The sequence below is a fragment of the Helicoverpa zea genome, chromosome 8, assembly GCF_022581195.2.
Source record: "Helicoverpa zea isolate HzStark_Cry1AcR chromosome 8, ilHelZeax1.1, whole genome shotgun sequence".
NCBI lineage: Eukaryota > Metazoa > Arthropoda > Insecta > Lepidoptera > Noctuidae > Helicoverpa > Helicoverpa zea.
The window spans coordinates 12,689,038-12,702,740 of NC_061459.1; the positions used below are offsets into that span (position 1 = coordinate 12,689,038).

The window sequence follows — 13,703 nt, forward strand, 5'->3', positions numbered from 1 at the left end:
TTTAGGACAATTCCAATAGCGAAGCTGCCGTTTGTGACCTTTCACGGAAACAAAGTAATTTTATTTTAATTGAAATCAAAAAGTTAAAGCTATTTTTGTTCGTACTTATTAATTACAAGACTGCTTGTTGGACTTCAGACCCTAATTAGTGAAAAGTTATTTTTAACGAGGACTCGGCCGAATTATAATTTTTATCGTTAATCCGGTTATGTTCGTGAAGTATAAATGATTACAGTGTCAGCGAATTAGTGGTTTGAATTTTTAATTGAGGAATCTTGATTCGTTCGTATTTTGTTTTTTTTTGTGAAAAATGTATACTGACACGCTTATACATAATACGGTATACATAATTTCCGTGGCGTGATGGTATGACGGTCTCTTGTGTCATTATGCCTTGTCTCTGCTAGTCATATATACATACCTATAAACTTGTGTACCTTTACGAAAATGTCTTTATTTTCTTCCTAAGTTCTTACTAATGTTAGTCCTTTCAACCCTAGAGTATCGGAACCTTGGCAGAAGACCGCAGAAGCGTGACGAGCGGTACATTTTCTAGACGGAGAGAAGTGGTGACTACTAGAACACCGTTGTTAGCAAATGCCAGGGAAAGTTGCGTCTAGTGTAAACTACTATTAAGTAAGCATTTACGCTGAAGGGAACATGTTACTATTTTGTTTTCTAGAATATTTTTTTACTATTTAGGATTAGGTCTGTGATACGGCTTAACGTATATTTCGGGTGCGGTGGATTGATTTTTTTTTTTATATTTTTATGAAATGTGTAAAAATATTTTCGAGTTTTTAATTAAAGGATTGGTTTTTATTATTTTACTGGATATAATAGTTTTCATCAGATGCTGTTTTTTTTATAACAGATTGCTTTGTTTTAAGTTACTTTTCTATTTAAATGTTTGTTGAAATACTTCATTAATGCTTCAATTCTGCACTGTTTTTAATTGTATTTATTTGCATTTATTTTAAAGACATAACGATCGATATTTTTGTATATATACATCGAAGTAAATTGTGAAAGACTGTTATTTAAAACATGTTCCCTTTGGCGCAAAACGAATGTAAATTAGTTAAAATATTTGTTTTATAGTCAATAAATATTCACTTTCAAAAAGAGATATATCTATCTAAGTAAATATTAAGTGTAATTAATGTTCTGAAAACTGGCACTATTCTATCATAGATTAACTGATGATCTGATGGTATACATACGTATATATAAATTATATAATTCGAGATATATTTTATTTCTTCTACAGAAATTATAAATATGAACATTAAAATAAGTTTTGATATCAGAATCAAACATATCATTTTAACTTTCTAAGTCAGTACAAAATACCCACTGCTTTTTTAATCTTTTTCTTGACTCAACTCCAGTAGTAAGAAAATAGATGTGTATAGTTGAAAATCTACACATTCTAGGCAATAACACGCAAGGAACATAACATTTGGACTGTTTGGATAAACAATAAATAAGTATACCACATAATATATACAATCAGAAACGCACAAGCAATCGGATCGGAAAAAAAAATATTGCTCGTAAATAAATATGCAAAAATAACTTAAACAGCTGAATAACCAATTACCATCAGTCCATTTGACACCTAAATACATATCCCAAATACAAATCTGATAACTAAAAGACAAATCTAATACCCACAATGTTAGGCAGATGTGCCAACTGTATTAAAATCGAAGCGGCGCAAGCAAGCCCATCCACATTAATTTTTTGGGCATGGCTCCAAAAACCATACATAATTTTCACAAAAGATCAGTTTGCATCAAATTTTAATTGTCATTACATTAGAGTAACAACTTTGTATGGGTACCTAATTAGATTTTTTATTTGTTTATTAAACTGCAACTATTGTATGCGCTGTATATTATGGTTCAAATCATGGTGTTCACTGAGAGTATTTTTAAACACTTGTTTCCAAATTATTAAGCCTCTTCTTTTTATTCCTGCCGCTTCCAATCTTACTTCAGATCAGCGCAATATGTTTTCCTCCTCCATTCCTCTCTGTTCGACCTTATACTAACATTCTCTTCCTTTGTATTCATGTAATCTTTGGTATTCCTTTCTCTCTGCATCCATTCATACTCAATCTTACTTTTTGTAGCAAAACAACAAACACAGTTTTTTTCTGATACATTTTTTAAACAATTATTCATTTTAAAAGACCTAAATAAGATTATATTAAAGTGAAGGAGTAAAATATATTTCGAATACTTTTAGTAAGTACGAGAAATCACTATATACCTAAATAGTACATGTGTTCATTATTTCGTTTTCCCCTAAAACTAAGTGCCCTTCTTAAAATATGAGTAGTTTCAATTTTTTATGGACATCAACAATGGTCCTCGTGTTATTGTTTTCTTAGACATTATATAAAAATATATATATATGACAGTTAACTAATTATTTAATTTTACATAAAAATCTTAAATTATTTTTATTCAATACTTAATTTAGTCAGTAGGTAATTGTTTTTTTTTTAACATAATTTAGTTCACGAATTGTGTTATTTTCGAACTCGATATATATTTTTTTAAAACCTAATAGTTTCAAACTGTAAATATATTTATACTTTCAGAAACTGGCTCAATAATTTTATATAAATATTATATCACTATAAAGTCTAAAATGTTGATAAAAACAATCGTTTACAAATATTATGAGGTTTTTGTATTTATTTGTATCAAATACCGTGTTATTGGAATTCAACAGTTTGTATGAAATGTAGACAATAAATTGAATACTTACTTTTTATTTAACTTTTATTATCTCAAAGGCTTTTAGTTGGACTGAACGAAAGATAGGTATCAAGTAAAATATATACATGAAATGAAAGGCAACAGGTTCGATATACATATATATCTGTATATGTATATACTTTTAATGAACGCTTCAGCTATCAAAATTTTGCAAGCGATGATAATTCAGCTTGATTGAGAAGTGACATTTTATCGTAAAATTCTCTTTTGAAATGAAACTTTCGATGTATGTCCAGTATAGTGGTACTGATTTCTTTTTATTTTTTGCGAAAAATTGTGAATTTGATACATTTTAATAATTGGCGTATGCTTTAGACCGTGTGTTATTTTCTCCTATCTTGGTGATTGGTTTTCAGTTCAAAGATTTTATTTTATGTGACACAATAAAATGTTTTAATTTGAACACTCGTTGTTAATTATTTAAAAGATACTTAAGAAAACTTCTTTTCAAAATACGCAATTATTATTTTTACCTGAATGTTGGTTGAAAATTGGTAACCTACATAGTTTAGCCTACAAAACAAAAAGCGTTATATATTTTACTTCAAGTATATGTATACATCATAACTTGAATATAAATTAGATTATAAGTAAATAATTATAATTGACTTTGAATTTCTATAAATAATGTTAAAAAATGAATACACTGTGATGCTATAAAATTTATAACTCTCTAAATTATGAATTACATTCATAATTTTAATATGTAAGTGTAAATAATAACATACTATGAAAGTGTTGTCGGTTCTAGGGAAAAATGGCCCTAGTGAAATAAATTAGAAATTTTGTGTATTGTACATAGTATTAACATATATGTGAAGAAATATTATAAATAAAAAACAATTAAATGTTAATAAACTCCGCTAGTTTATTTGCGATAGTTATTATTATTTTGTAAAGTTGATAAGTCGTTTTTACTACGAATATTTGTTAATTCAATATTTTTTTTATACTTAACATAGTTTATCATAATTGCGTGCAAACAGAAAAAATATCTGAAATGTAAACATAATTGAAAATTACAAAATTGATTTAACCAAAATATATTTTCACTAAAATAAACATGACCACAAAATATCGTTTATAATGCATACCAAAATATTTAATTCTGATTGTACTAAATTATTTGCTAAGTTAACATTATGAAAATTTATAATTTAATTGTCCACAATATTTCAAAACAGTTAATTTTCAACTTATTGAACGAGTTATTACAAAGACAAGCTTGTAAAGCCGGTGAAAATCTTCAGCATATTTTTATTAAAATTTCTTTAAACGAAACCCATTACTTTGTCGCAACAGAAAATTTAAAACAATTCAAAGACCATTTTACATGAAACAAAATGATAAAATGTGTCCGCAAATCAAATAAAAGTTTTATATTAAAAATTGTAATACCTTTTTCATTTCCTGACAACATAATGTGGTTATACCGTTCAGCTTCAGGACGACCATGGTAAGTGCAGTCTACGAATACGTTGTATTACTGTAGGTACATTTTCCCCGCCTGAATACATCTGCCACGAAATTTTATACGAGTAATAAAACTCAGTTACGACCCCACATTTATAGAAAATATTGTGGACTATTAAACGCCATGTTATTTCAATATCTGTTTAATATACAAATTATTTACTTACTACTCGTATATTTTATTATTGGTTATTTTAAATGTTTTAATATGTTCGTTTGTACAGATTGTTTGGTTGGTATCAAAAAAAATACGTATAATTTCAGTGATTTTTCAGAGACTTCTTGACATATCGTAATTATTAAGATATGTGTAATACTTCTTGGAATAAATTTGCTTATCGGCAAATGAATTTAAGTGTGTTTTTATTCAAAGAATTTCCTGGACTAAAAAATATAGTTCAACCTTTGGATATTGACCCATATTGTTGCTTTAGCTGGAAACCTTGTATTTAATTATGAGTAAATCCTCCTGGCCTTATTAGAATTTGTATACCGAATGGCGCAGCATGTCTTCTTCCGTACTTCTCTGTCTGTCGTCTATTCTTTCCAGCTATACTGTCTTTCACACAAACCAGCCATAATTACTTCTGTCATCCCCTTCTGGGAAATCAAGTTTTCATAAAAATACACTATTAATTACTGCTTGTATCCTAAGTTTTCCCTTTACACTCTTTACTGCATGTCAGCGTATGTTCCCAGGCTCTGAAGTGTGACATTATTGTTTGCTTTCACGGAAAGCCCTTTGAGCTTCGTGATGCATTTGCTCCTAAAGCATACAATAGAAAACTATGCTAGGTGAGTCAAAAAAGAACTACAAGGAAATGTCATGTACATTAATTTGTAATTACACTCTGCTCTGTCCTCGAGATCAAGAACAACTACGTAGTAACGCGCAGGTACTACACTATCCATCCACTGAATTTGAAATAAAAAAATAAAGATTGAAAACCAACAACTGTCAGCGCCCTCTCTTGGTAGGTAGGTCATTCGCGTTTTAGTGCTCACACTATCCGCCACGTTTTTTCGTTCCTCTCAAATAATTATTATTTTCATTAAAAAATCCATCTTATAGGTACTCGTAAGTGTTTATTACTGTGTTAATCAAGCTTAAAGTTACAATTATGCCGAAAAAGCGATATAGTGATGAAGATATTGAGTCCTACGTAGGTCGGAAAATAAGGAAGATCGAAAGAAAGTTACGGAAGAGGCGAGCACACCGTCTTCGCTCATCTTCACAGGATTCGTTAAAAATCTTAGGTAAGTGCCTATTAATTAGCTGATTTCATGAATACTACGGTTTTTTTCCATAAGAAAGATTTATTTGTTTCGGTATGTTGAATCTACCCTCCTAATTTTAGAAATTTTATTTTCGTGGTAGTATATTATAACGGAATGTTCCTACAAGCTAAGTCGAGTTCTAACGATTACTACCCACATTATTTCATAAACTACTAACATAAATATACTTTGTTGGTTGTGAACATTTTAATGGAATGTTTCCGCCATCTGATAACAACAAGCTGTGTTCAGTCCACAGGGATTGTTACCAATGCTGTAATAAGATGATTGTGAGCATTACAATGGAATGCTTCCGTCATAGTTCTCCGCATAAATGTCAAATAACAAATAATGCGAGCAATTACAATTAAAGGCAATAATGCCCATTTCAGACGAACCTCACAGAACCCACCCTGGTGAAGAACGCTCGTCATCTCTCGCGCTAACTCATCAACCTAACGAGGCCGCACAAAATATAGACCACCATGTCGTGGATGACGCCCCACTTAATGACGTGGTCAATATATCGGAGCAACCTCCAGATTTATCAGCCTCTATTGTCCCTGATACTGCAGCGGCGACCGCGCAAGTAGCGGACAACGATACAGTTGAGGATTCTCTTCCTGATGACATTTTAGAAATATTAGGGGAAGCCCCCATAAACGATAAAAAATTTGGCCCACCCTTGAATTCAAATCTAGCTATCAGGTGGGAGCATACAGCGACGAATGGTCTCTCTAAGGAAGCTAGAAAACAGATTCTTGATAAACATTCTATCCCACAAAACTGCAAGAATATCGATGCTCCTGCTCTCAATCAGGAGGTAAAAGCAGCTTTGTCTGAGGTTCTCAGCAAGAAAGATAAAGCTATCGAAAATAAACAGAAGCAAATCGCATTGATAATCGCTTGTGTAGGAGATGCCCTTTCACAGATTTTATCCACCGATAGTACAAACATATCGCTTATTAAATCATTAACTGACGCCGGTAAACTAGCCTGTGACTTGCAACATACAGAATCCATGATTCGTAGGAGTTTTGTCTGTTCTTCAATCAAAAAAGAAATAAAAGATCACTTGTACGAAGCAAAAATTGATAGCCATCTTTTTGGTAGCCAACTGGGTGACTTGTTAAAGGCGGCAAAAGCGATTAATAAAACAGGTGCAGAAATGAAGACTGTAGCACCTATACCTGGACCGTCAAGAAGATTAACCAATCAGACGCAGAATTTAAACTCGCGGCGCCCACTTCCACCCATGAGCAGGCAGACGGGAGTTGCGGCGAGACGTTCGACAGCGCCTGCTCCGACCCGACCGGAGTACCCGCGCCAACAGCGTCGCGCCCCACCGCCGCCGCGGCCGCAGCCGAGCGCACCCTACAGGCGCTCACAGACCCACGCACCGCACCGCCGATAGAGCCGGTGAGTCATACAGGACGTTTGTCACACTTCATCGATAGGTGGCGTCTTATCACCAGCGATGGGCTACTTTTATCTTGGATAAGGGGTTATAAAATACCTTTCCATACTTACGTACAGCAAAATAATACCCCATCGGCACCAATCTTAAATAAAAATGAATTAAAAGCTTATAGAGAGATTGTCACTGATCTAATTAAGATGGGTGCCGTATCACCATGTGTACCATGTCCGGGACAATATGTCTCAAGCACTTTTCTTGTACCCAAACCAGATGGAAGACAGCGTTTTATATTAGTAAATCTTAAAAAATTAAATACATTTATAAATACAAATCACTTCAAGTTAGAAGATTTACGAACAACAATAAAATTAATTTCTAGAAATTGTTATTTAGCCACGTTAGATTTAAAGGACGCATATTTCTTGATCCCAATTGATAAAGAATTTCGTAAATTTTTGCGTTTTCAAATACCATATATTAAGGGTTTGGATAATAATCTTTACGAATTCAACGTCCTTCCATTTGGTTTGTGTACAGCTCCATATGTCTTCACCAAATTGCTAAAGCCCGTGATGGCATTACTGAGAAGCTTAGGATATTTTTCAACTATTTATTTAGATGACATATGTTGTATTGGAAAGACTTATGAAGAATGCTTAAAAAATGTTCAGACGACAAAATTAATTTTAGAATCTTTGGGATTTGTTGTTAACATCGAAAAAAGTTCATTGACGCCACAGACTTCATGTAAATATCTAGGTTTCATTATTAACACAGAGTTATTTCATATACAGTTAACTGATAAGAAAAAGTCGCACATCATAGAAGAGGTGAATAATTTTATGAACCTTAACCGCTGCAAAATTAGAATTCTTGCTCGCCTAGTGGGTCTTCTGGTTTCTGCTTGTCCAGCTATCCAATACGGTTGGCTTTATACAAAGGAATTGGAAAGGTGTAAATACTTAGTTCTGCTTAGGTCTAACGATTATGAAAGTTTTATGGATATACCTTCACACATTCGTCAGGATTTACTGTGGTGGTTAAACGCTGTCAAAAATAGTGTCAACCCTATTCGTGACGAAAAATATTTGCTTGAAATATTTTCAGATGCAAGCAAAACAGGGTGGGGGGTGGCATGTAGAGATGAGACGTCTAACGGACAGTGGAGTGATGTAGAAAAGGATCTGCATATCAACTTGCTAGAACTCATGGCAGCCTTTTTTGGCCTCAAGATATTTGCAAAACACCTAAAAAATTGTCAGATCCTTTTGCGCATCGATAATACTACCGCAATATCGTATATTAATCGAATGGGTGGTATTAGGTTTCCTAATTTAAATAAAATTGCTAGGGAGCTCTGGCAATGGTGCGAGCAGAGAAATATTTATGTTTTTGCTTCTTATATAAGCTCAGAAAATAATGAAATCGCAGATGCTGAATCTAGGGCCACGCATCCTGACGTAGAATGGGAGCTAACTAATCGTGCCTTCAGTAAAATCATTCACAAGTTTGGTTCACCATCTATTGATCTTTTTGCATCTAGAATAAATAGAAAGTGTGACTTATATGTGTCATGGAAGAAAGACCCTGACGCTTACACCGTTAATGCTTTCACACTAAATTGGCGCAATCTAAATTTTTATGCTTTTCCACCTTTTTCTGTGATTTTAAAATCTTTGAGAAAGATAATCACGGATGAGGCTGAAGGCATTGTCGTTGTTCCATACTGGCCTACTCAACCCTGGTTTCCGCTGTTCGAAAGTTTATTAGTATCAGATATTATTCTGTTTGAATCATGTGACCAAGTTCTGTTGTCATGTTCCCACAGACCTCCACCTCCACGGCTTACCCTGGCTGCAGGCAGATTGTCAGGACGGCACTTCTAAGAAGAGGCATCCCGACTGCTTCTATTAATATAATGTACGCTTCACTTTCCAATAATACCATGAAGCAGTATGATACAGGTTTGAAAAGATGGTTCCTTTTTTGCCAATCTCACAGTGTTGATTTATATGAAGCTTCTGTCCCTAATATCATATATTTTCTTACGAAGCAATTTAATAACGGGGCCCAATACGGAACTTTGAATAGTTATCGGTCAGCCTTATCTTTGATTATTGGTTCAAGAATCGGAACTGATGATAGAATCATACGTTTATTTAAAGGTTTCTATAAACTTAGACCACCACTGCCTAGATATAATGAAACCTGGAATCCGTCTATTGTACTAAATCATTTGTCTCAATTTTATCCCAACGATAAGTTAGATTTAGAATGTCTTACCAAAAAGACTGTTGCACTGATCGCATTAGTGACTGCTCACAGGGTTCAGACCATCTCAAAAATTAATATTAAGAATATCAGTGTTAATTCAGACCACATATCTATTAAGATCCCAGATTTGATTAAAACTTCGCGTATTGGCTCAACACAACCCTGTCTTCATTTACCATTTTTTAGCCAGCAGCCAGAAATATGCCCGGCAGAAGCTCTCAGAGCATATATTTCGAAGACTCAGACAATTAGAGGCGCACAAGAAAACCTTTTCATAAGTTATAAAAGCCCCTATAATTCGGTAAATTCACAGACTTTGAGCCGCTGGATTAAAAATGTTTTATGTGACAGTGGTGTTGATACCAGTAAATTCAAAGCCCATTCAACTAGACATGCATCTACTTCAGCTGCTCTAAGATTAGGCGTATCCATAGATTTAATTAGAAAAACAGCAGGCTGGAGTGGATCCTCATCAGTATTTGCAAGGTTTTATCAAAGACCAGTCCTAACGGATAATGCCAATGATTTTGCTGTATCAGTTTTAGAATCTTAATTACCCCTTTTTATTCCGATAGAAGAAATTTATTTTTACAGTAAATGTAAAGAATGCCTTTTTCTCAATAGTATCTAATTTAAATTAGTAAGTATGTAGCATACCTACTTGTGTAATTCCCATAAGTAATCATTAAGTATTGTAAAACAAATAAATATATAATTAATGAATAATCTATTACATGCTCTTTATTTTCTTTTATTCAGTCATAAAATAACAAAACCATACATACATACAACGCAACTGAATGCTTTCAAGTTCTACGTAGTTGTTCTTGATCTCGAGGACAGAGCAGAGTGTAATTGATGATCTTCTTCTTGGCGAGTCGATGGCAACTTAAATTTTGGAGGCCCAATATTTCGCTACGCATACGGCATTGTCAGTAGCGTTGTAAAGGTCCTCCACTATGCAGCTGTCGGGGCATAGTGGACAGCATAGAAGGTGCCGCATGGTTTGTGGAATGGCACCACACCCGCAGCTGTTGTCGTCAGTGTAGCCCCACTTACATAGGTTTTCCCTGCACCTGCCTACCTGTGCACGTAGCCTGTTAAGAGACTTCCATACAGGCCACGGTTGGTCGTAACCTGGTGGAAGCCGTTCTACGGGTGGAAGGAAGTCAGGCAGAGCAAGTTCTTCCCATTGTTCGATGCGGGTCTTATGAGCATCTTTAACTGGGGCTACACTGGCGAGGAAACTGTTCCTGCTTTTTAGTCGGCTGCACGGTGGTCTAGCGCCATGTAGCGGATGACGGTGGTCCGTTTCTTGGCGCATTTTTTCCAGGGAGGCAGCCACGTTCCTGCGTACCGCTGGGGGTGCAATTCCGGCGAGTGGATATAACATTTGAACCGGTGTTGGTTTGAGACAACCTGTAATTATTCTACACGTCTCATTAAGAGCTACATCCACCCCCTTTGTGTGCGTGGAGCGACCCCAAACCGGGCAAGCATATTCACCGGCAGAAAAACATAATGCTAATCCAGTGGTACGCAGGACATTCGGGGCAGCACCCCATTTGGAGGTGGTTAGACGTCGCAGGAGGTTATTACGGCTGAACACTTTCTTCTTGACGTTCTCGCAGTTGGTCTTATACGTCAATGACCTATCTAAGGTAACACCCAGGTACTTTGGGCAGTCAGTGTGTGTGATGCGTACGCCTCTCCAAACGACGTCTAATTTGCGGTTAGCCATACGGTTGCGCAGGTGATAGGCGCAGGACTGTGTCTTGGCAGGATTCGGTTTCAGGGCGTTTTCCCTGTAATAGATGTCCAGGTCTTCAAGGGCAGCAGAGAGGTAGGTCTCGACCACTTCAAACGATTTTGCCTGCGCTGCCAGTGCCAGGTCGTCGGCATAGATAAAACTGGTTGTATTAGGTGGTTGCGGCTGATCGTTTGTGTAGATGTTGAATAGGGTGGGGGCTAGGACACTGCCTTGGGGCAGACCGTTTCTGAGCTTCCGCCACCTACTTTGTCCAGATTGTAAGTGGACTTGGAATCTCCGGTTGTGGAGAAGTTCTCCCAGAATTCCCACAAATTTCCGATCGTGTGTTAGTTCACTAACTTTCCACAGTAGTCTCCTTATATTGACTGTATCATACGCCGCCGAGAGATCCACAAAAACCACGCCCGTCACTGCACCGGCTTCATATCCATCTTCGATATGCTGAGTAAGCCGTAAAACCTGGTTGCAGCATGACTTACCAGGTCTGAAGCCGGCCTGCTCTGGGATGAGTTTAGGATCTATGATCTTCGTTAGACGGTTGAGGAGCATTCGTTCAAAGAGTTTGTAAGTATGACACAGTAGGGAGATAGGTCGGAAATTTTTAGGGTCATCAGGCGACTTGCCAGGTTTTAGCAAAGCTATCACTTTGGCTCTTCTCCAAACAACAAAAATGATTAAACGAACTTACCTGAAGTGAAGTTCAATCCCAATTACACGAAGGCTCTGTCCGAAGAGATCAACACCCGCCCGATCCCGTACTTGAACAACCAGGTGTGTTCAATTGATACCCAAATGCGTTGTAAGTATGTAATCGTAAGTAATTCCGTTCTCTACTTTTAACTAAATGACCTACCTACCAAGAGAGGGCGCTGACAGTTGTTGGTTTTCAATCTTTATTTTTTTATTTCAAATTCAGTGGATGGATAGTGTAGTACCTGCGCGTTACTACGTAGTTGTTCTTGATCTCTTCGGACAGAGCCTTCGTGTAATTGGGATTGAACTTCACTTCAGGTAAGTTCGTTTAATCATCAAGTATTATACGTAAGTAAAAAAAAAATTAAGACTTCGGTATGTGCTATGGGGTAAGTAAAACCTGGACTTAATAAAAGAATTATTATTAAAAAAACAAAATACCCGACTGCACACTAAAAAAAGAGTAAAACAAGCCCCACAATAATATTTAATTTATAAATATTGATGGAAAGCATCGCAGGCGGGGACCAACAGAGGCTTATTTATAGTCATTTCGGTTGTGCACCATTTAGCAGAATTTTCTTTGGTGGCGGTCAAGGTGGTCCCCGCCTGCGATGCTTTCCATCAATATTTATAAATTAAATATTATTGTGGGGCTTGTTTTACTCTTTTTTTAGTGTGCAGTCGGGTATTTTGTTTTTTTAATAATAATTCTTTTATTTATAACTTTTTAGCTGTTTTTATTTAACGAAAATGTTGTAGATGTAGAAGACTATGTATATGTAAGTACCATTTTAAATTATTTCGACGACATTTGGCTTTAGATTACGAGTGATGTTACTCCGCAACATAAATTTACCGCCAATCTGGACTGTTGGTAGTGAAGAAGAAAAAGAATTAGGTGAGTCATTACTGCTGAAGACCGTCAACGACGTGTGCCCTTATGCGTGTGCCCGCATTCGGGCTGTATACTCGAGCATATCCCCCTCCGCACCGCGCCGCGCGCCGCATGCCAGGCCACGCCCTATCTTTTTGCTTGCTAACGCATGAGTTGCTTTGCGTTGACGCAGAATTAACATGTTCCCGTGGGAATTTTGAGAAAAAACGTATCCTATATTAATTATTACTCCCGTGATTGAAATGAATCTAATGATACCGCATACATATTTTTTTAAAGGGAAATTTAGAAAAAATATCCCGTGGGACTTTTAGGATAAAATGTATCCTATGACACTCCCGTAATCAAGACAAATCTAACGATACCTCATACATCAAAATCCATCAAGCCGTTTAGGCTACAGGAGGTCACAAAGGAACAGACATACATACATACTTACATACACTCGAAAAACATTACCCTCCTTCTTTGGCAGTCGGGTAAAAATCTGAAATAGCATTCAGGAAATGTAGTGAAAAATAATACACATTCATTCGTTCTGCGAGAAGAGACATTTTCCCTGCATTAATTCAATAGAAAAGGCTGATAATAATTAGGTACCAAAAATTTGTTACCTCTCTCCCTTAAAATATTTCACATCATCTCGAGTGTCTAAGATAATCACTATATTAGAGACATGATCAGCGTTGATGTAACGCGATATATCTATATACCTAGTCGTACTGTCATGTTTCGGCCTAATGTGAAAAGTTTTGAATCTCGCCAACTGAATTATCATAAGCGGTTGCTTAGGAAATCCTGACGTGACTCCAAGCTGAGCAGTTCCAACATTACTATTTCATTAATACTTCAGATTGATTTGTTAAATATCGGCTACGTGGACAAATAACAAAATCGTTTGGAACAAAATCCCTCTTATGTCGATATAAAAATAAAGTGTAGCAAAAGTGCTGGTCGCATGGCACGACACGCCAGCATAAATGACATTATCCGTCGTGCTCTTGTCACCGCCGGAGTGCCAGCCATTTTAGAACCCAGAGGCTTGGCACGCGACGATGGCAAGAGACCAGACGGGATGTCTATAATGCCTTGGAAGATGGGAAG

At 36.0% G+C, this 13,703-nt stretch overlaps 2 protein-coding genes across 3 annotated transcripts in view; both read left to right on the forward strand.

Moving 5' to 3' along the window:
• Positions 1 to 4,615, forward strand: part of LOC124632417 (hemicentin-1-like) — a 167,215-nt gene extending 162,600 nt beyond the window's left edge. For both annotated transcript variants that reach the window (XM_047167254.1, XM_047167255.1), the window contains exon 17: positions 501 to 4,615. In XM_047167254.1, the coding sequence (XP_047023210.1) occupies positions 501 to 620 (120 nt within the window). In that variant the 3' untranslated portion in view covers positions 621 to 4,615. The remainder of the gene's footprint in view (positions 1 to 500) is intronic.
• A 771-nt stretch (positions 4,616 to 5,386) lies between these two features.
• Positions 5,387 to 6,957, forward strand: LOC124632784. The gene is made up of 2 exons (XM_047167745.1): positions 5,387 to 5,522; positions 5,936 to 6,957. The coding sequence occupies exons 1-2, from the start codon at positions 5,387 to 5,389 to the stop codon at positions 6,955 to 6,957; spliced, it is 1,158 nt and encodes a 385-aa protein (XP_047023701.1).
• Positions 6,958 to 13,703: the final 6,746 nt, after the last annotated feature.

What these genes read in the sequence shown, in the direction of transcription:
- LOC124632784 (XM_047167745.1), top strand. Translation starts at nt 5,387, where the DNA reads ATGCCGAAAAAGCGATATAGTGATGAAGATATTGAGTCCTACGTAGGT. An exon ending in GGATTCGTTAAAAATCTTAG is followed by an intron (nt 5,523 to 5,935) that starts GTAAGTGCCTAT and finishes TGCCCATTTCAG; the next exon opens with ACGAACCTCACAGAACCCAC.